General features: G+C 36.7%; 1 protein-coding gene across 8 annotated transcripts in view; it reads right to left on the bottom strand.

Annotated features, from left to right (window-relative positions):
* LOC124364761 (muscleblind-like protein) overlaps positions 1-20,470 on the bottom strand; it is a 769,654-nt gene that overhangs the window by 28,483 nt on the left and 720,701 nt on the right. For 7 of the 8 annotated variants that reach the window (XR_006922648.1, XR_006922649.1, XR_006922650.1 and 4 more), the window contains exons 3-5: positions 7,002-7,172; positions 5,681-5,746; positions 3,234-3,407 (exon numbers count right to left, since the gene is read on the bottom strand). Coding sequence is in view for 5 of the 8 variants with exons in the window: in XM_046820483.1 (XP_046676439.1) it covers positions 3,234-3,407; positions 5,681-5,746; positions 7,002-7,172 (411 nt within the window). In the remaining 3 variants the exon portion in view is untranslated. The remainder of the gene's footprint in view (positions 1-3,233; positions 3,408-5,680; positions 5,747-7,001; positions 7,173-20,470) is intronic. The other variant, XM_046820486.1, reaches the window with a different exon arrangement.

Genomic DNA, 20,470 nt, shown 5'->3' with positions numbered 1-20,470 from the left:
ATCTTCCTTGAACTTGAACGTTGATTTTCAATTTAAATTAATTAAAAGTATATATTTATTGTTTTTTTATATTAATAAGGTTAATGAGACCCTAAAAAATAAATAAAACTCCAACTTTGCTCAATTTAGACAAATGAAATTAACAATACAAGTGTATTAGATTCTGAAACAGCTACAAAAATAGAGAAATCAAAATATGGCTTTATCTATAAGAGTAATCCTTGTCAACAAGGGAGGGACTGGGACAGGCAGCTAGCCCCCAGAAGGGTGAAGGGTAAGCAAGAGTGTAGATAGAGCTTAGGCTTGTCAGCAGGGGTTCTCAGAGTGTCTCCTATCTTCTGATAATCTGTAGTGGAGGATTTATCTCACAGAAAGAGAGAGAGAGAATGAGTGACTGACATATGAATCTAACAACTCCATGAGTGAAGAAACTTTTCTCAGGAGGAAGTTCAAAAGCGTTCACAGGAGACACTCTGAGTTGCAGAGAAGAAATAGAAAAGCATTTGTTGATGGTGTGCTACTACAAACACCACCTTTCAGCGAACGGCGACCACTTGGAAAATTAATAAGGAAAGATGTGTTAAATTAGTTGTAACAAAGTTCAATGGTACTTGGAAAACAAAAGAAAGTGTTAGTGACTAGCGTAAATTAAATGTGTTATTACTCTCTAAATGGGATTTAGATTAAATTAGTGTAAATGAAAATGGTTGCTTTTGTTGGAGCTGCAAAGGATTTGAAATTTACAATGAGTTACTGAACAATGATTTTGGAATTTCAATTGTGAATGAGATTTTCCAAGGTGGTTGCACTAGGAAGTGACTACTCCTACCGAGTGTGCAGCCTTGATATGGGCTTGCAGGTGCAGGGGTGGGTGGAAATAGCGGCAAGGGTCGCGAGAGCATCTACCCTTGACTGCGTCCATGCAGACGGTGACGGTGCCGTCGGGCGCAGTGCCGCTCGGGTCTGTGGGGTGGGCAAAGCGGCACTCACTGCGCTTGCAAGAGCCACGCTGGAACTCGCGACACACCTACGCCACCACCACTCTTCACCACCAGTGTACCTCTAACCAACCTCCACTGTACGCTCAAATGTGACTTCCTCCAGTACACTCATTCACTGAACAATCGGCTCCATCGTGAGGAACATTCGAAAGCGGGCCTCACCCTCAACGGATGTGTTCATACCCGAGCGGAAATTGTAAAAAATAAGGATATATTAAAAAGAACTATCAGACATGCGTCAGTAAATGTGTCTATTTAAAAAACATTAAGAGAAGTTCTCAAAAAATAAACATAAATGTTAAGTTGTTCACCAATCTCTGAGAACTTTTAACAGGTATATGAAAACGGGACAGGTTCTACTCAAAATTTACCTACTTTTTTGTTTCTTATTACCACATTCCTTATAACGAGGCTGTTCCGTTTTTTTTAAATTGTATACATAGCGTACGATTCAGTATAGTTGTTTAAAGGAGAGCTGTGTAAAAATCACAACAACATTTAAAGAAGAAAAAAAGGAAATTTTATTGAAATTGGTTGTTATTATCAGTCAACTTTCTACAGGCATCTTGCTTGCCACATACTATAATTTGGTTGTTACGATTATTCTTTCAAAGTCTTAATGCAAAATTAACATTTGGTTGTGTGGCAATGTATAAAAAAAAATTATGACATGTTTTACGTAGAACACACTCTCTAATATAGTTTACAAACATGAACAAGTAAAAAATATCTGTAGCAAATTTTTTATTATGATCAAATCCTATACATTAGATTTTCTATAAATGCCAATTCAAGACAAGAAATATTTGGAACATAACCTTAATCCCAAATGGATCAACATTCAAATATGAAAAAAGTAAAGTCCATTTATTTAGATGTATTACAGCCAGTAATAAATACTTAAAGTCCGAAAAAAGCATTATAATCTGTTCTATAAAAATTAAATGAATAATCAGATTAAAAGTGGAAGATGTGTACTTGGAGAAAACCACAATGAGGATTTGTTTATTTTAAAATATCAAAGTTTTTCATCTTATTATATTCATTTTCAGTATTTATTTATTTATTTGGTATTATGTATACATGTTATTGTCTATACAAGATTTTGTATTCACAAACATAACTTCACCTTATGTACTTTTATTGTTTTATTTATGTCCAGTAAAATGTTTAAGAGTAAAAAACCCACATTGATTCAACTTTCATTACAGCACTGCTTACGGAGATTTATTTCTAACTGACTTTTCTCTTACCAACATATGATTTATTTTTTAATATAAAACACTTGGGGAATGTCTGAAGTTTAAATTTTTTATGTTTTGGCACTTTAGTCTGATTATGAACATATATATGCAACAAATTAGTCAACAACGCGGTAAGCTCATTTTTAAAGTTATTATTTAAACAAACGTAACCAATACATTTTTAGCGATAATAAGTAATGTACATTGCCCTGCTATTGTTTGTATTCTGTATTTGCTTGACACCTGGTCCAGAGTGGTGGGTGGCACGTAGAGGTACAACAGGGTTACATTCAGTCGCACTACAGGGAAAGCAATGAAACAGAAAAGAGACAGTGTTTATATATAGTGCATAGTAGTACAACGGGGTGAGAAAGAGAGAGATAGAGAGAGCATTCATGCTGGTTAGTCAGCCAGGGGTAACAGAAACCTCTCTCCTAAATACTATTTACAAGGGGCGAGGGGGGATAAGGGGCAACAAAAACAAATGTAAAACATATAACAGTCAACTGAAATAAGCGGCAAAATAATACGACTAAATAACAGAAAAAATGAAGATATCTCTATCCACTTCCACAGCTAGAACTATAATGCCTGTAAAAAAATTAACAATAACTACAGCAAAAACCAGGTAGCAACTAAATGGATAAGACAAATTAAAACGAAGAAAAATAGAACTTACCAAATAATATTAAAAGTAATTCACAATTCGGAACTTAAAACGTAATTAAAGGAAATTAAAAATAAAAAGGGCGGCATGTGACATCGTCCATGATGTATTGTAAGGATATTTATGTAAATATCAGTGTCTAAAAACGGTTAATATATTCCTTTTAAAAGGAGGATAGAAAACTGTATGGAGAAACAAATATTATGGAGTTCACAAAAATCACTTTACATAGTTCCAAATTGATATTCGGTTTTAGTGAATGACTCGGTTACGTAACCATTAGTGGGTACGATACTACGGGAAAACAGGAGTGGGACTTACCTCTAGCCTATCGGACCGAGGCATTTTCTGTTGTGTGACGACTGTCTGCTGGACCATTCCCAGCTGAGTGGCAGGATCTGGGCCCATCATGGCAGGGATGATAGGTCCTGGCGAGAAGTAGGGCGAGAACGTACTTCCAACCTGAGGCATCCCAGCGAGGTAGGGGTTCGTGGCCTGCAACACACCTCTGGGTCAATCACCAGTAGGTCCCTACCGAGTGACGGGGTATAATACGCTTTAAATGGGTCAACAGTTTAATATCCCAACTTGTCCAAAACCTACTTGAAGAGGAAATTCAACAAACCCTTCTTTGTTTCATGAATGGATTCCGGATATGCGTAAAAAAATAATTTTTTATATCGAGACTACTAACCATAGTTTTGTATAGGTACTGCCGGACCCAAAAAGGAATTAATAGACATAATAGATACATAACTAATTGATAAATCCCACCATAAATTAAAAGGAACCAAATGAAAATCCAAAGAATATTTAGTACTTTTAACTTTCATCCATAATAATAATAAACCCCAGTGCAAATTAGTCAACAATTTCCACAAACAGTATTTAGAAACAATGTGACAAGACATTTGTTAATAAACAACATCGTGTAATATACTCCCAGACGTGAACTGCGTGTTCAGAGTTCAATAAAGCCAAATGTGTGATACTCCGAGAGTTTGTGTAGGCAAGGGCATGATTTAAGCAAAGCACTACGGTGAAGTCTATCAAAAGCTGTTCATGCATCCAAAGTTAGTTGAATGGTCTTGGCTGCCTCGCAGCACTACCACTCAATAGTACACTTGTCAAAAAATACAATATGCAGTAAAATAAATAAATCTGGCACTGTGGCAAAACAATCTGAATGAATATCAAAACAACAAAACAAATATTGCAAAAAATCCTCAGCTGCATTATAGCTGTAACATTTCGGACAGATTATATTTTTAATCACACAGCACAGACAATATTTTAAAATTTGAACATTTTAAAGAAAAGTACTATAATATCTCTGTTGTGCTTTCGAACTGGATTTAAAGAGTTTGAATTTAACACCGTGTAATTCTTATGTGGCGATATTACAATATGACATATATTGGATGGGCTATTAATCTATATATGCCATATATAGACACAAAACAGAATGAATTCTCTTGAACGATACACTATCACATTGATTCATACAAATCTTAAATTTCAAAATAAAGAAATAGACTTTCATACAAATCTTAAATTTCACAACAAAGAAAATAGACTATCTCGTGGTTTAAACTGAACCAGCTGCCCATTCCGTCAATGTGTCACCATTTTAATAATTACATGCCACGTTAGTGTCAATAATTGTATACCCATACAATAAAATCATGCATTATCTGTCCATCAATAAAACAACAAACATGACACAGTAAGGATTAACTTCCTTTGGAGCTACAATGGAGCTGAGGATTGTACCATTGAGATGCAATCCTATATTTATAAATATAGATTTACTACAGTGAAACATAGCTAGAAAGTTGAAAATGTACGTAAATATAGCTAATTCATTACTTAAAAGCATATTTAAGGAAATAAGGCCAATAATTCATGCTTAAGAACAAGGAATCAGAAATAAGGAATACTTTTAAAGAGGCATATTATAATCCAACATCTTTATCATTAAAATAGATAATTAAAAGATTCAAAGAAGATCTTGTATGAATTTAATTAACATTTCACTTCTTATACCATTTCTTTCAACTATATTAAATCAAATGTTATAAAACAGTCTGTTATTAAAAATAAACTATTTATTTTATATTGCACTTGTAATTTAAATATCCAGCAACATATTTATAGTTTTAAATTTACTTTAAAATATATCAAACTGCCTCCTCGATGAAAACAAACACAGTTCAAGTATTTGAAAATAAATTATTTACCTTACTGGTCATTAATTTACAAAATCTCTCAACTACAATTTGTAAAATATAAAGGTGTGTCCATAGATACTGTTTTAAAGAAAAATCTTTAATAGATCCATTATAAGTCTAAAATTTTAAGAATGGTAAATTAAAATGTTTAATTTGGTAACCTTAAAATGAAAAGTACTATAGTTAAGTATTTAAGTCTTAGTTTGAACATCTGAAGGACTTTAGCAAAATGAGTATATTTATATTATTTGGTTACATTAGCATCGTGTTTTACATTTATTTGAATATTTTTTTAACTATAAAAACTGTTACCCTCGCATTAACTTGCTTCAAATTTACATTAGGTGACTCGGTAAGGCAAAAGCACAGTTTTCCAAGAGCGAATACAGATCAGATCGAAACAGAGATCATAGTGAAGCCAGTGTACTGTTTACTGTTACGGCGTAAATTTGAGCAAGTGAAGGTGAGGGTACGGTATTACCGAAGGCCCCCTGTGGAAGGTGGGTTAAAGTATCATGCAAAGGGTTACTACTGTACCATCAGGCCTATATGAGGCTGCCCAAAAGTCAGTGCTGGGGTGGGAATCTGGAACTTTCCGCCAACCTCACAAAACAGAACACAACAAATAAGAGATTTCGCCACACACAGTAATACAACAAACCAAAACTAAATAAACAAACCATATATTTAAATAAGACAACTAAACACCACATCCAGTAAATTTGATTAATACGAACTACGTGTTAATGTTAACAGCCAAGTAAAAAAAATTAAAGCCAAGTCAATATTTAAGCAAATAAAAACGCCTAATGGCAATGATTGCAAGCTTGCCAACTACTTCAGTACTAATCAGCAATCATCAATCTGGAAGGAAATTTTGTTGTAGATTATTTAATAAAATTAATACCCCATTACAAGTGAACAAAAATCTTATACAATGAAAACTGAGTAGAAAATAAAATGTAACTGAAATAAAATTAAGAAACATCTGGTTAGTATCTATTAATCTAATTTCATCTAATTTCATGGGTGTACCATTTCTTGAATTGGGTAGCTTCACAGTGACAGGTGTTGAAAAAAAATCTAAACAATTACCCAATTAATTATTCTTAATTATGTTGCAATAAAAATAGTTTTATAATCCTACAATGTAATTTTCTTTGCAATATATTAGATTAAAGTAAACAACATAATCATAAAGTTACATTACATCGTTGTTATTACTCGTACATCTACAGGATATTCAGTAAAAAAAAAACTTTATTAAAAAACTGTCAGAACATTTAATTTTAATGATTTAATACCAGTAAATCACATATTAATTAAAATATAAATTTAACTATACTTATTATTAGAAGTAGAAGTATATATAACTGAAACTAAGTTAAATTTTAGTATGTGAATTGAGCCTCACACAGTATCGTTAAATGCCAAAAATTAAAATTTTGTTTTGCCTAGAAGATTAAAACAAAACCTTTAAACAATCAATATATTAATAAAGTAATGGAAAAAAATTCTAACGTAATTCAGAGCTTGCTATTTATGACAACTGGAGTACTTACATTGCATTTTTTAAAACTAATTCTCACTTAAGTACAAGATATTTTAGAACTGGAAATGGGATCAGCTTAAAATGACGCCAATAAAAAATATAAAACAACTACTGCTCTTTTAACTAAGGAGAATTTTATTTATTATCCATTACTCTGAATATCTATATATTAAAAATTATTGCGTTTATTTTGGTCAAGTAAAAGATATTGAATCCATATAAGAGAGTATGCGGGGCGTGTGAAGCATACGAGTGAAGCCTGGTGCATGCTAGAGGTGATGGGGGGGGGGGGAGGGGAGGACATACCACGGTGGGCACCTGGCCAGGAACTAGAGGCTGGCCTGGAGTCAGACCCATCTGCTGCATCAGCGCGTTCTTCAAGGCCAAGTGGTTGCGCCCGTTGATGAGCAGCTGATCCTTGAGGTGCTGCGGGGGATGGAAGTACTTGCATGGCGGCTTGTCTCGGTTACACCGACCCTGTAACACGACACAAGTCACAGCATTAACACACGACACAAGGCTCAGCTTCAACACGACATAAGTCACAGCATTACTATTTGTCAAAAAAATAATGTGACCTTCGCCAAAATCTTATGATCTCCCAAATTGACAGATCAACTCTGCATTTTTGCCTGCAAACGTAAATGCTGGGTGGTTTCGAAATTTAGAGCATTTTCTAAAGAGTGTAAAAGGAAAGTGATTTTCATTATTCAATTCAGTAATTCTTTATTGTCATTATTTGACAATTGTATGACATGCGTCACTACTCCTATTTTTCAGCCAATAAGCTTCGTCGTGTATAAAACGTTCAAATTTTTAAAAATTAGTGAAAGAAACTAAAATATAAAATGTATATAGTAAATTACTAATGTAATTTAATTGTAAGTTAATTACATTAGTAAATACTGTTAATTACTAAATGTTAATTTAATGATTTAAATTCACAATTATATATTTAAACACACATATTTTAAAATCTTTTACATCAACTGAGTCGCACACCCTTCAGCTCCCCACGTCTTTCAGCTCTGACAACGTTGGTTGCTGTGTTCCAGGAACTCACCCATGGAATAAAATGCGTTTGCTATTAAATATTCTTCGAACGCCTGTATGAATTTTGATTATTATATTATATTATTTTGAATTCTGCTTTACACTTCCAAAGAAGATTCTTACAGCATCGATTGTTTAGAGTTATGCAGACATCAATTATGTAGACTTTGGCAGAATCTTGGGTAAAATTCGGAAGAACGCCAAAACCGTTACAACCTTAAGTATTAGGCAAGTTCAAGATATACGAGTAGAAGTAGTAACCATTTCGATGTTTTCCCATTATTGCACGTTTCAGTCACGATGCTTCCACAGGCAAACTTCTGGAGAGCTTTGACGATACACCTTTGGTAGCCAAGGAAGAGGCACGGCGAGCTCAAGATACTCAAGAGTGTTCATAAGAAAATCAAATAACCTTCTTTTAACTTTAATAAAACTAGTTGTAGTTACTGACAATAACTAGTTTGCACTCCAAAATAAAAATTAAATTAGAATTAACATGATTTCAAATTGCTCCAAGAGCCTTTCTTGATTTTAATAATTTATGTGACTTTGAAAACGCGTATTTGCCAGATCGATCCTGTTCCTAAATAATTACTGCAGGATTATTCAAAGTTTTAAATGTAAAGGATTGCATTGGCTGCTGAATAATATTTGTTTTAATATTATATCAAGACTAAAAGGTAGCTTAACAAATTCAGCAAAGGGTTAGCAAAGGGGAAATTGTCGTTCATCATCGCTGGCCAATAACCAAGAATGGTATATTTATCTCACTTTGCTTCACATTACTGGCGGAACCAGGCGGGCTGCACCAGCCAGCAATAAAGATGGCGGCGGATGGTGGAACGGTGTATTTTTGCGTCAGGTAAGAGGTTAGCTGGTAAGGGGAGTAGTGCGGGGGGAGTCTCCAGGGGGTAGTAGCTGTAATAGAGCTCACACAATGATTTATGCAGTTAATTAAACAGGAACACCGAGCCCAATTATTGGCCGCCTGCCATGTACACCAGAAAGAAACATTACCCCGAGCAATTAGTTCCCACCTACCTCGGGATCAAACAGTTGCGTTGTCACTTGCCTAACCTCATTGTACCATGTAGACGATAGTTTGCTTGTTAAACATCCATCATATTTAACCGCCGTCTAGTGATGGACGGAACAAATTTAGAACAACGAAACGATTTTGCACGCAGACTTCAAAATAGATCACATCACTGCAAGTCTGCACTGCACAGGCCATTAAAGAAGACGGATCGCTGAGAGGGTATTAAAATAAATGCACTCCGTACTATTCGCGCTGATATGCGACTGCTTTACACCTGACATTATTCTGGAATTATTCACCCTGGTGCGAGGTTAAGTAAGATAAATTACACAGTTTGCTCCTCCACACAGTTGTGCTACTTGCGTACACTAGTCGTAACGATACCGACGCAATGTTTAATTGCATAATCCAAATTTACCAAACGGAAATTTTGTGATATGTGTGCCCTATCAGAAGGCATTCCGAATTTCCTTTCTAAGGTCAAGAATGACCTTGTCATAGTTTACTAAAGCAATTTAAATACAGAACACGAATGTATTTGCAATAACGGTCTCCGCGTTGGTCAATGGCCAATGGGTAAGGCGGTTATCGTGAGATAACCGAGTCAAGCAACGCGCAACGTCGAGCGTGGCTGCTGCTTGGATGGGTGACGGCTAAGCGATCCTGTCCTTGCTGGCAGCCCGCCTGTCCGGCCACTGGTGGTGGTTCGGAAGTCACCTGCTGTTGGTCCCCAGGCTGTGTTGGAGAGGGCTTCTTAGCTTTAACTTCGCCTGCTAAAATAATGCATCTTTACTTTACTTTTTTAAGTGTTCGTTTTTCCCATTCGAACTCCTAAATTATTTTTCTAAACCAACATGTAATTAATTACTTATCAAATATTGGTGTTTATAATTTAATTCGATACCAGCGTCGGATTTACGTTTTATCACGGTTTGTTTGTGATTACATCGTTAGATGAAATTTAGAAAAAAACTCGATCGGAAAGTTTAGTTGTGGCATTGTCCAAAAGCCTCCAGATTGGTTGATATTCTTTATCCTATTATATATAGAAAACTCGCACAAAAATTTAATTTAGAGGATTAGTTACTTGTATTCCATCTCCAAGTCACCTTCAAGCCGTTGGGTTTCCAAGAGAGAGTTTTGATTTTGTGTCAGTGAGAGCTTCCTAGGCCTAACTCCGCCTGGTGAAATAGAACATTGTTCACCTTTACCCTTGTTAGCGTTATTTCAATCATAATAGAAATTTAAAGAAATTTCAGGGTGACCATGAGCGACTAAGGTCAGTCGTTGATCCAAACATACGACAAACGCTTCTCGAGACGGTTGGAACAGAGAAGTACGACACGTGCTGGTACCACCGACTGGTTGCAACCTGCTACCCGACACGAGTTGCGATCATTCCTGTGTTTATAGTCGAGCGAGACCATCACTTCGGTCTCGAGGTGGAAGTGATGTAGTGTCGGCCACTAGGAGACACAAGCTCGCTGTTACCGCTCCGTACCTATGATTTACCATTGCTTCTGTGCGAGCGCGGCTGTCATTCCACAGAGACATTCGCTTCGACCTCAAATCTTCCCAGATCACTGACTCCTTCAAGGTTTTTATATACCAGATTGCAGATTCACCAATACATTAAATATTTTCTTAAGATTGGTTATGTGGTTTTGGGACAACAAACCAAAAACAACAATTTAAATCATGTTTTATATAGTACAGCTGAAAAAGAATATCCTATCTAAGTAACATTGATTGCACCACAAAAAACGTCATTTATAAACTAACCTGTAGATTCTAACCCAAAGACTGCACTGAAAAAACCATCACTCCATTAAGAGTGAGAATGACCAATCATCGGTTTGATGTTGTTCATCAAAATTATGAGAGACCATTATCTGCTCATGCCATTCAACACAATCAAAATAATTACAAAACTGCTTCAGCCTAAAAGGAATTTACCATTCAGAGCCAAATCCAAACCAAAATACTAATCTGATAAACTTAAGAAATATTGAAATCGCACATCAATTAATTTTAAAATCAAGGCAATCAGATGGGTTGAACCTAAGCGATTTTCTTTTCCTTCTGTAATATACATGTTTAGTTCTATGTAAACATTTACAAATACTCTACATAAAGCTGATTGGAATCTTGTTGTTTATGATATTTATTTGTAAAAATTCTTTTTGGTTGTTTTAAATTTATGGTGTGGGTCTGTTTGTTTGTTTTGTTAAATCAGTGAGTTCCTGATGGGTTCTGGGAACTCGAACAAAAAAACAAAATTATAACGTGAACCTTTTTTGTTTTGTTTAAACTTTGAACTACTTAGAAGAGAATGTATATGCATAATGTTGTTACTAAATCCATTTATGTCTATGCATGCTAATTAACATTGAAGATGACCTTCTTTTCAAAAGAATTTCATTAAAAAAACGATCAGGGGGAAATTTGAACTTAAACCTAATACAATTAACAATACAGATTTACTGCGTAACCGTCCGAATAAGTGATACAAATAAGAATTCAACGTCTTGAATAATTAAGTCGACAAACTTGGGACCACTCAATTGAGGGGAAATGGGAAGGAAACGAAGTTGGTGTTCCGACAATTAATTAGGCAGTTGCCAAAGCGAGAAGTCCGACCGTCCTTACTCCTCTCTGCTGTGCGCGGCGGACACCCAGACGGGCGGGAACCGGGTCATGAACAGTTAAAACTCGAGGGTTGGAACGAAGTGAAGTGGAGACGCTGTTGAGAGCCCAATTACACGAGTTGGAGCTTTGGAGGGGACACCTGTTTGCTATTTTTTGGCCCCCTAAATGTCGCCGAGACGTAATTACACGACTATCTCACAGTCACCTTGTTCAGATAAAGACACTCGATGTTCATATTCCAATATCTTCTTGAGGTACACCTCAACTGGATAATGTACTAAAAGTTACTTAAATAATTTCACACTTTCACTTTTGAAGAAACTATTTTAACTTATATTACGTTATATTTCACAGGAAAGTCGATGTAACGAACCACACGCACATTCACAGTGAATAAAACTGCTTGAGGACACTTGAGGTACGTCAATCTATATCCGACGAAATGATTAAAACTGCTCTGGCCAAAACAAACTATTTCCCACGTTGAAGACACTTGGAGCAATTAGAAAAAAAAACTTTAAATGGTATTACATGTTAATAAAACAAAATGTCATCATCAAAACGTTGTGCAGTCGCCTGATGATGAAACCTTTGGTTACGAAAGGCCCCGTCCAAAAAATAAACCATGTTGGAAAGTATTGTTTTATTAACAAGTAATACCATTTAATTTCCCAAGTATCCACGGAATTAGTTTTTTGGGCCGATAGCGGAAACCTAACCAGTCTTTCAACTGACAGATATGAAAAATTCTTCAGGTATGCTGATTTTAGGAAAACGACAACACAAGATTAAAATACTGTTGTGATTTAACATTAAACCCGGAATCTACGATAAAAACAAAAACACGAACCGTAACTACAATTGTAGTTGTAGTTGGAACACTCAAGATCAGATTATAGTCTGAACGAGCTCGCTCTGACCGCATCTGTATCGATTTCCCTTCCAACTTCGACAAACTTTACCGACTACGGACAACGTTAAAAACTACGTCTGCATCAGGCGCCCTCAATACAGAACAATCTGTTCAGGACAATGTCTACCGGTTGGCCTAGTCAATTATACAGACCAGAAGTGATGTTTGTCCCCATTCAAAATTCCCACGAGCAATTATAAATCATTAATACCAATTAAGGGACACTCCAGCTCGCTTTGCGTGACATTCTCAGCTCCGCTTTCGTCATACGCATCAAAGTTCTATGGGATGGGACATTGAGATTTTTTGTTTTAATGCAATCATGAAATGTCAACGACTTAACATAATTCACTAATTAACGAATTAATAGCATATTATTTTTTGAAGAAAGATACCCAAAATTATGCGTAATTACAAAGATTATAAACTTCTTCGTAGCTAGTTTTATAATTACAATTATCCCAAAGGTGGTTTTATATCTTACAACTAAATTATTATCATACAAAATAGTGAACAATTTGGTAGCTAAACAGGAAATCATATTTTTCATTACGTATGGATACAAATACAGAGGATTTGGATTCAGAAACTTCCCCAATCAGTTATTTAATACACACTATACCATTAAACATAATATGCAATAATGATACCATTAATGCATTTGTATTTTTTTAATAAAGGGAAAGAATGAATAAGAAGAAAACAAGGCAATACAATAAAAAAGTCATTATTCAATTTGTAAAATCTAAAAATTATAGTAGTTTTTATTGCAGTAAGGTTATTGTTTTGTATGTTTTTAAAGATAATTTCGAAGTGATGTAGCTTTTCATTACTGATTTAAAACCAAAATATATGTAGCCCATTGTGCTATTTAACTGATAACAATCTCGATTACTGATATCTTACAACTCACTGTTGCTCTCAATTTATGGCGAAAACAAGAACCGAGTAATGGGAATTGCGTGATGAGGCTGACTTACTCGGTACACTATCACTGACTCGGTACCAATGTACCACGCGATGTACCAGAATGGAAGCACACGTTCTGTCTGCAATTACCACGTTCACAGCGCCTATTCAATCTTCCAGGAATCAGACAGGGCTTCTGAGTCGGTTGCCGGGAGATGTCTTCAATAACACCGGGCCCTTGACTTTCTGACACACGCGATAATACCCAATTAGTAGTGCTGTATGGGGCACGTTGGCGGTTAGCAGCTCTGGATCCAGCTTATTGTAGGATCTTCGGTCCCGTAATATGTCAAAGTAAGCTTGGAATACAACACAATTCAAATTTGTGCCACGAGGAAACCCCGGTGGTTGGCAAGGCGATATAGTCATTATACTCAGTGTAAATCTGACAAAATAAATATTTAGTAATACACCTGGAATAACTTGACAATCTAGGACCGAGAGCAAGTTTAACTGTATAAGGCACAAAACCTATTGTTTCCTTGAAATTGAGAAAGGAACTTTTTACTAAGAAATAAAATCGATCGTCAGTCAGATCAAAATGAGTTGAAAATGGGAAACAACAATTTTTTCTGATATTATTCTTTTTTAGCTTCATACATTTTAAGCCAACGTGAAACACATGAATATCACCGTCTGACAACTAGATCACAATAGCGAACGTTGCTACTTAAAATATGTATGTAGACTACGATTAGCTGACACTCTGTAATACATAATGTTAAACTAATGTACAATGACTGCCGTAGCTCATTGCACGTAATTAATGAGCTGAAACGAAAAATAACCCTACATTTATCACGTATCTCTTCTTGTACTGGCATTTTAACCAGTTTAATGTTGAATACTTTCTTTACTTATGCTGGGAATTGCTGAGTGTTTGACATTAAGTAACCCCTACGAAATGAGAATATTTGATTGCTTACTTTTCAAACGGTCTTACTCACTCTTTATTAGTGTAAAACATACGTATTAGCAGAGCGACTATAACTGCATGTGTTCCAAATTTTATGCACATTGAAGGGATCTTAAAACCATAAGAGATATTGCAAAGATGTAATGGACAAAGTTGTGCCTAATAACAAGACCAACAAATCAATGTCGTTACGGTAATTAATTATTGGCTGTGTTGTTCACTCACTGCGCTAAAAAAACTGTATTTAGTCCAAATATTCAAACTGTCACAGTTCTTTTATAGTAGCTAAATTGTAATGTTCTGTACACGACATCTGCATGAATTTTATTCTACATAAATTTTGAACACACCGTGTATCAGGATTTCGGACATTTACTATCGTTATAGGTTATAAAAAGTATAACACAACGTTTCGAGGATTGGGACCTATCCCCTTCCTCAAGTTTTTAATACATAAAAAATAACGAACAGAAAGAAGTAAAGAAGGGAGTACGAGGATCACAATCACACATCACATGATTTGTGCTCGGGATTTGCATCCTGTGCAGTGACAACGCCTGGACTGGCCTGCAAGCAGCTTTTGAGTATGTTTGAATTCTTTTCTTTCCCTTCTTTACTTCTCTTCTGTTTGTATGTATTAATACCTCCCCCACCTGACGAAGAGGATAGATTGCAATCCTCGAAACGTTGTGTTACACCTTTTATAACCTATCACGATAGCAAGTGTCCGAAATCCTGTAATCCTTTCAAACCTCCCATCGTCAATAACAAACTTTAAACGAAGGACACTGTATATTCTGCACTTTTATGCCTCGGCCGACATCAAACCTCAAGCGGGCGGAGAGAAGATTAAGTGGGTCATCTCCGAGAGAAGATTGGTTAGAGAACACTCTCACAGAGCCGGGAAGAGAGGTTAAACTACGGGCCATCAATAGTGACCTGGCGGGCCGGCGCGAGGCCGTAGACACATATTCTTGTAAGTTTGACATCTATCTGAAGCGAGGAACTGTAGCATTGTCGACTCACTCGGAGTTGATCTTAAAATTGCTTTTCTTCCCGTTAATATTTTAGCAGGGAGGAATGCGCCAGCGTTATTACAACTGTATCTCACGTTGCCCGGAATATTGCCTCCCTTTATATTCCGCGGAATCTGCTCGCGCCGGCTCACAAAGCCGTCGTAAAAATATCGGATTATTAAAGGATCTTATAATTGAAGTTTAAAAAGTTCGCGGGTTCATATCTTATTCAATACTATCAACAAAGACACTGAGCTATCAATACTGTTATGACGTTCATGTACACACTACGGCTTGTTAATGATGTGCATAAATCCAGCCTAGCGGAACCAAGTGGTTTACTATGCGTTCCATAACGTAATGCGTTATTCAAATGTACTGTGTACTGTGTACTGACACTGAGATACCAATACTGTTATAACGTTCATGTACACACTACGGCTTGTTAATGATGTGCATAAATCCAGCCTAGCGGAACCAAGTGGTTTACTATGCGTTCCATAACGTAATGCGCTATTCAAATGTGTACTGTGTACTGTGTACTGACACTGAGCTATCAATACTGTTATAACGTTCATGTACACACTACGGCTTGTTAATGATGTGCATAAATCCAGCCTAGCGGAACCAAGTGGTTTACTATGCGTTCCATAACGTAATGCGCTATTCAAATGTACTGTGTACTGACACTGAGCTATCAATACTGAGATAACGTTCATATACACACTACGGCTTGTTAATGATGTGCATAAATCCAGCCTAGCGGAACCAAGTGGTTTACTATGCGTTCCATAACGTAATGCGCTATTCAAATGTACTGTGTACTGACACTGAGATACCAATACTGATATAACGTTCATGTACACACTACGGCTTGTTAATGATGTGCATAAATCCAGCCTAGCGGAACCAAGTGGTTTACTATGCGTTCCATAACGTAATGCGCTATTCAAATGTACTGTGTACTGACACTGAGATACCAATACTGATATAACGTTCATGTACACACTACGGCTTGTTAATGATGTGCATAAATCCAGCCTAGCGGAACCAAGTGGTTTACTATGCGTTCCATAACGTAATGCGTTATTCAAATGTACTGTGTACTGACACTGAGATACCAATACTGATATAACGTTCATGTACACACTACGGCTTGTTAATGATGTGCATAAATCCAGCCTAGCGGAACCAAGTGGTTTACTATGCGTTCCATAACGTAATGCGCTATTCAAATGTACTGTGTACTGACACTGAGATACCAATACTGATATAACGTTCATGTACACACTACGGCTTGTTAATGATGTGCATAAATCCAGCCTAGCGGAACCAAGTGGTTTACTATGCGTTCCATAACGTAACGCGTTATTCAAATGTACTGTGTACTGTGCTGTCATCTGGCGTACTGTGCTGTACTGTGTTCTGTGCTGTACTACACTTCGTGCTGACATCTACTGTACAGCTCCCAAGCATATTAAATGGTCGGTAATTGCTTTGAGACGGCGGCAAATTTCAATTAATTGTTTAAGCCTAATGTACACTGGGGTGAAAGGCTCTGGGGGTAGTTACACAGTGTTTACAGCTCTTCCAACTTCCATCGCCGCTTCTCCTTCATCACAAGTTGCGTGCGGTTCGGCAAGATGCCGGTATTATTTAGATAAACAACTAATAACTAGTTGAGCACTCATTACAGTCTTAGGCGTTAAATAACATATGTATCTTAATTTATGATTTTAATATATGCAAAATTGCACAAATCGGCAAGAAATGAACTATCCACATCCATATACCAAGAAGGTAGCCAAGAAAAAATCTTTGGGGGGGGGGTGTCAATACGACGGATATTTTTGCGTAGTGGATAGAAAGTAAGGCAAATGAAGTCAGACGCTCATTCCCAATTTTATTCCTTAAAAAGTTCTTGACCCGTTTCAATGCTCAGAACAAGCTATCAGCAGAACGTGTCAGTAATACTGAATTATTTGAATAATAGTAATAATCGTTTTCTAAAAAAGTAATTGAAAATATTAATAATTTGGGGGGTCCGGACCCCTTGAATTAAACCTATGTTTTATTATTCATATATTTATTAAAAAGCTAAAATGAAAATAGGGGATATTATGATAATAAAAATGAATCTTAATTACTGTACAACTTTATTAGTATTGATATGACATCTATGTACACGTTAAATCTTGTTAATTATGTACATTACTCGAGCCTATCAGTTTGTCCATAGAAAATAATCGGATACTACTAGTAATTATTTTCTAACCATATAACTGGAACTAGCGGTATGTAGTATAGCCAACACAGAAATACTCATGGTTCACACACCACGTGAAACACCGTCGATGTTCCATGGTCACTCGGTAAATAATCGATCTAACTTGAAACAGTTCGCCTTAGCTATTGACAAGGTTACACAATCATATTCATTCTTAGTCCATAACGGGTAGTTGGCCATTTCCAAACAAGATTTTCTTAAACACTAGTTCTGAAACACGTATACACGCTCCAATTGTTATTTCATCCGGGAAAAACATTTCGCCTTGTAGAAGATTTCATTGAGTTTAATGCACGTTCATTAATGTTTGTCATTGACATCAGAACGTGGCATATCAATATAAGTTTCCGCATTTTCACTGTTTAACCTTAATTGTATTACGTGCAAACAATTATCTACCGCGCTAATAGTGGTCTGGCAGTTCTATAACTTCGCCTAGGCCGCGGCTTGGACACTCGGCAGCGGCCGGGAGATCGATCGGCCTGCAGACAACATTGGTACGCTGGAGCCGCGAAACTTATCGGCAATGTTTGCCCATCACTTCGAGCCACAGTGACCGCCTCTTCACGAATTCCACTCACGCTCCCAGCACATCCCACTCCCCTCCTCACAACTTCCGCCCTCCCTCCGCCTAACCCATCTTTCCTGCTGAGGCCCTTCACTTCGTAACAATGTGAGAACTATACTGAAACGATCTTCTGTTCCTCCCTCACCCCCCCTCAAGGAGCAATGTTTCTCGTTATTTTCGGCGTTTTCACAAAAGTGGCTCATTTTAAAAATGTGGTGGCTTAATACCGTCAATCTCCATATCACAAATTTGTCAAATGTTAGATCGAAACCAAGAGAGAGACAAAGTACATTGTAATAACAATTGTTTGTTTTCATGGCTTTAAAAATGTGAACAATACTTTCAAATACGATACTATAGTATTGACGAAGAGCTACTAATTGATCTACCCACTTTAAAATCGCTTTTCACACTTAAAATATACGTCTTTCAAGGACCTTGTACTTCAAAGATTCGATTTCTTGTCCTCAAGGCTTTTGAAATTGTCTTTGAAAACCCTTTGTGCTAGTTGAATTTACACTAAGCTGCAAATTAGTGTTGCTGTCAACATAGATCTATACCTGTTGTAGCCTACAAATTTATATCAACTGCTCACGGAACTTTAGTTTCGGTAAACGATTTAAGGTGGATTCCGAACAGGTTAACCATCGGTGTGATAGCAAGGACAATGCCTCAGTAACGTCTCAACACCGGTCAGACCCGAAAGGAGTTTCTTAGCCCTGCAAGAGACGCAAGACCCTCCAGTTGCTATTTGAGTAGGCTACTTGGGCACTTATTCCAAATATGAGGAATAAGTAGTCTATAAAAATGTATAACACGTCCTGTTATCTTCAGATTCCAATGTTTCAGTCATTCTGCTTTGATTTCCATAGAAAATAATTATAATTAATACTGAATAAACTAATAACTACTTGCAAAGCTCGTAAAATAGGGACGCTTCCCAATAAGATACAGTAAATAAGCTACCAAAGAAGATACTCTTGCAGGTCAACCTGGTTCAGGAGCTTCTGCATGATATGGGCTTAGCAAACAGCTATTACCGTGCCAGCTCTAGTGAATCAACCTTGAGGGTTTTCTACATCAGAGCACTGTTAAACCTCATCCACTTTTCTACCCTTTATTTTAATCCTAGCGTTAAAGGAAGTGTCTCAATATGAAAATACGCATCTAATCGCCTTTAAGTTGCTCTTGTCAAGTATTTTTACTTGTTTATTTACATGATGAAGTACAAGAAAGTGTAGTCAGATTTTCTTTCTGGATACTAAATAAAAAAAAAAAAAAAAAAAAAAAAAAAAAAAAAAAAAAAAAAAAAAAAAAAACCAGTAAGATGAGTATTAGTCACATCTTAGGAAATTACATCAAGGTTGACGCCGCTAGAGCCATTACTAGATGCCTAAATTAGCTCAAATAGGAGAAACGTTGCTTTTAAGGACCTACCAGTTCGTCCCGAGGAACCCATCGGGATCAGTGGTAACGATGATTACTACGATAACAACGATACCTCCTGTAGTTACGCCCTATCGTTGAATGGAGAGTGATTGTAAGTGAATACCGCCTAACGAACAATTATACGAGAGAGAGAGAGAGAGAGAGAGAGAGAGAGAGAGAGAGAGAGAGAGAGAGAGAGAGAGAGACACGTGTGTGTGAATATAGACGGAGTGACAGTAACAGCAGCGACAGGCAGGACAGTGTTGCAATGGTAGGAGACCGCGTGAGTTGTTGCTAGGCAACCATTGATCCGTGACCACGTGACCCACGCTACCACGACACACAGACGCCGAGGCTTTCCTTCCTTCCGTCCACACAACAGCAGGACACGTACTTCGTCCTGACTAGAGCTATCGCTGTTATAGAAGATAACGTGATAGAGGGTTTGCGAAACCAATAAACTAACCATTTACTTCAATATAAGTTCAGTAACTCCGTTGTATATGACTGCTGTTCACAGTTGTGCTACAGCACAACTATCGAAAATGTTTAATTCTTTGTTATGGCATAGTATAGAGGCAAAAGATCAAATTCTTGAGCAACTTTTATTTTATTACATATCCCTCTCGAAGTTGTTTCAAGATGGTAGCCGTTCATTTTTGGAGGAACTATACAAGGACGTAGCCAGCGAAGGGGTCCGGACATGTTTACCCATGAGGCCAATGTACAAATAAGTCTCAAAGCTGGCCCAAATCCCATGGAGTGACATGCACAATCATCGAGCTTGATGTTGCTTGTATAGAAATTGTGCTTTATGCCAAATTTCAAAGTCTATAGATCAGTTCTCGAGATATGGTATGGACAGACCGAGAGTAATAAAAAAATATCCAGCCTCTCACACAATAGGTTTGCTAACACTGCCAAAAATGCTACTCTT

The sequence above is a fragment of the Homalodisca vitripennis genome, chromosome 6 (assembly GCF_021130785.1).
Source record: "Homalodisca vitripennis isolate AUS2020 chromosome 6, UT_GWSS_2.1, whole genome shotgun sequence".
NCBI lineage: Eukaryota > Metazoa > Arthropoda > Insecta > Hemiptera > Cicadellidae > Homalodisca > Homalodisca vitripennis.
The sequence above is the reverse complement of the archived record's forward strand: the minus strand, read 5'-3'. Positions and strand labels throughout refer to the sequence as shown.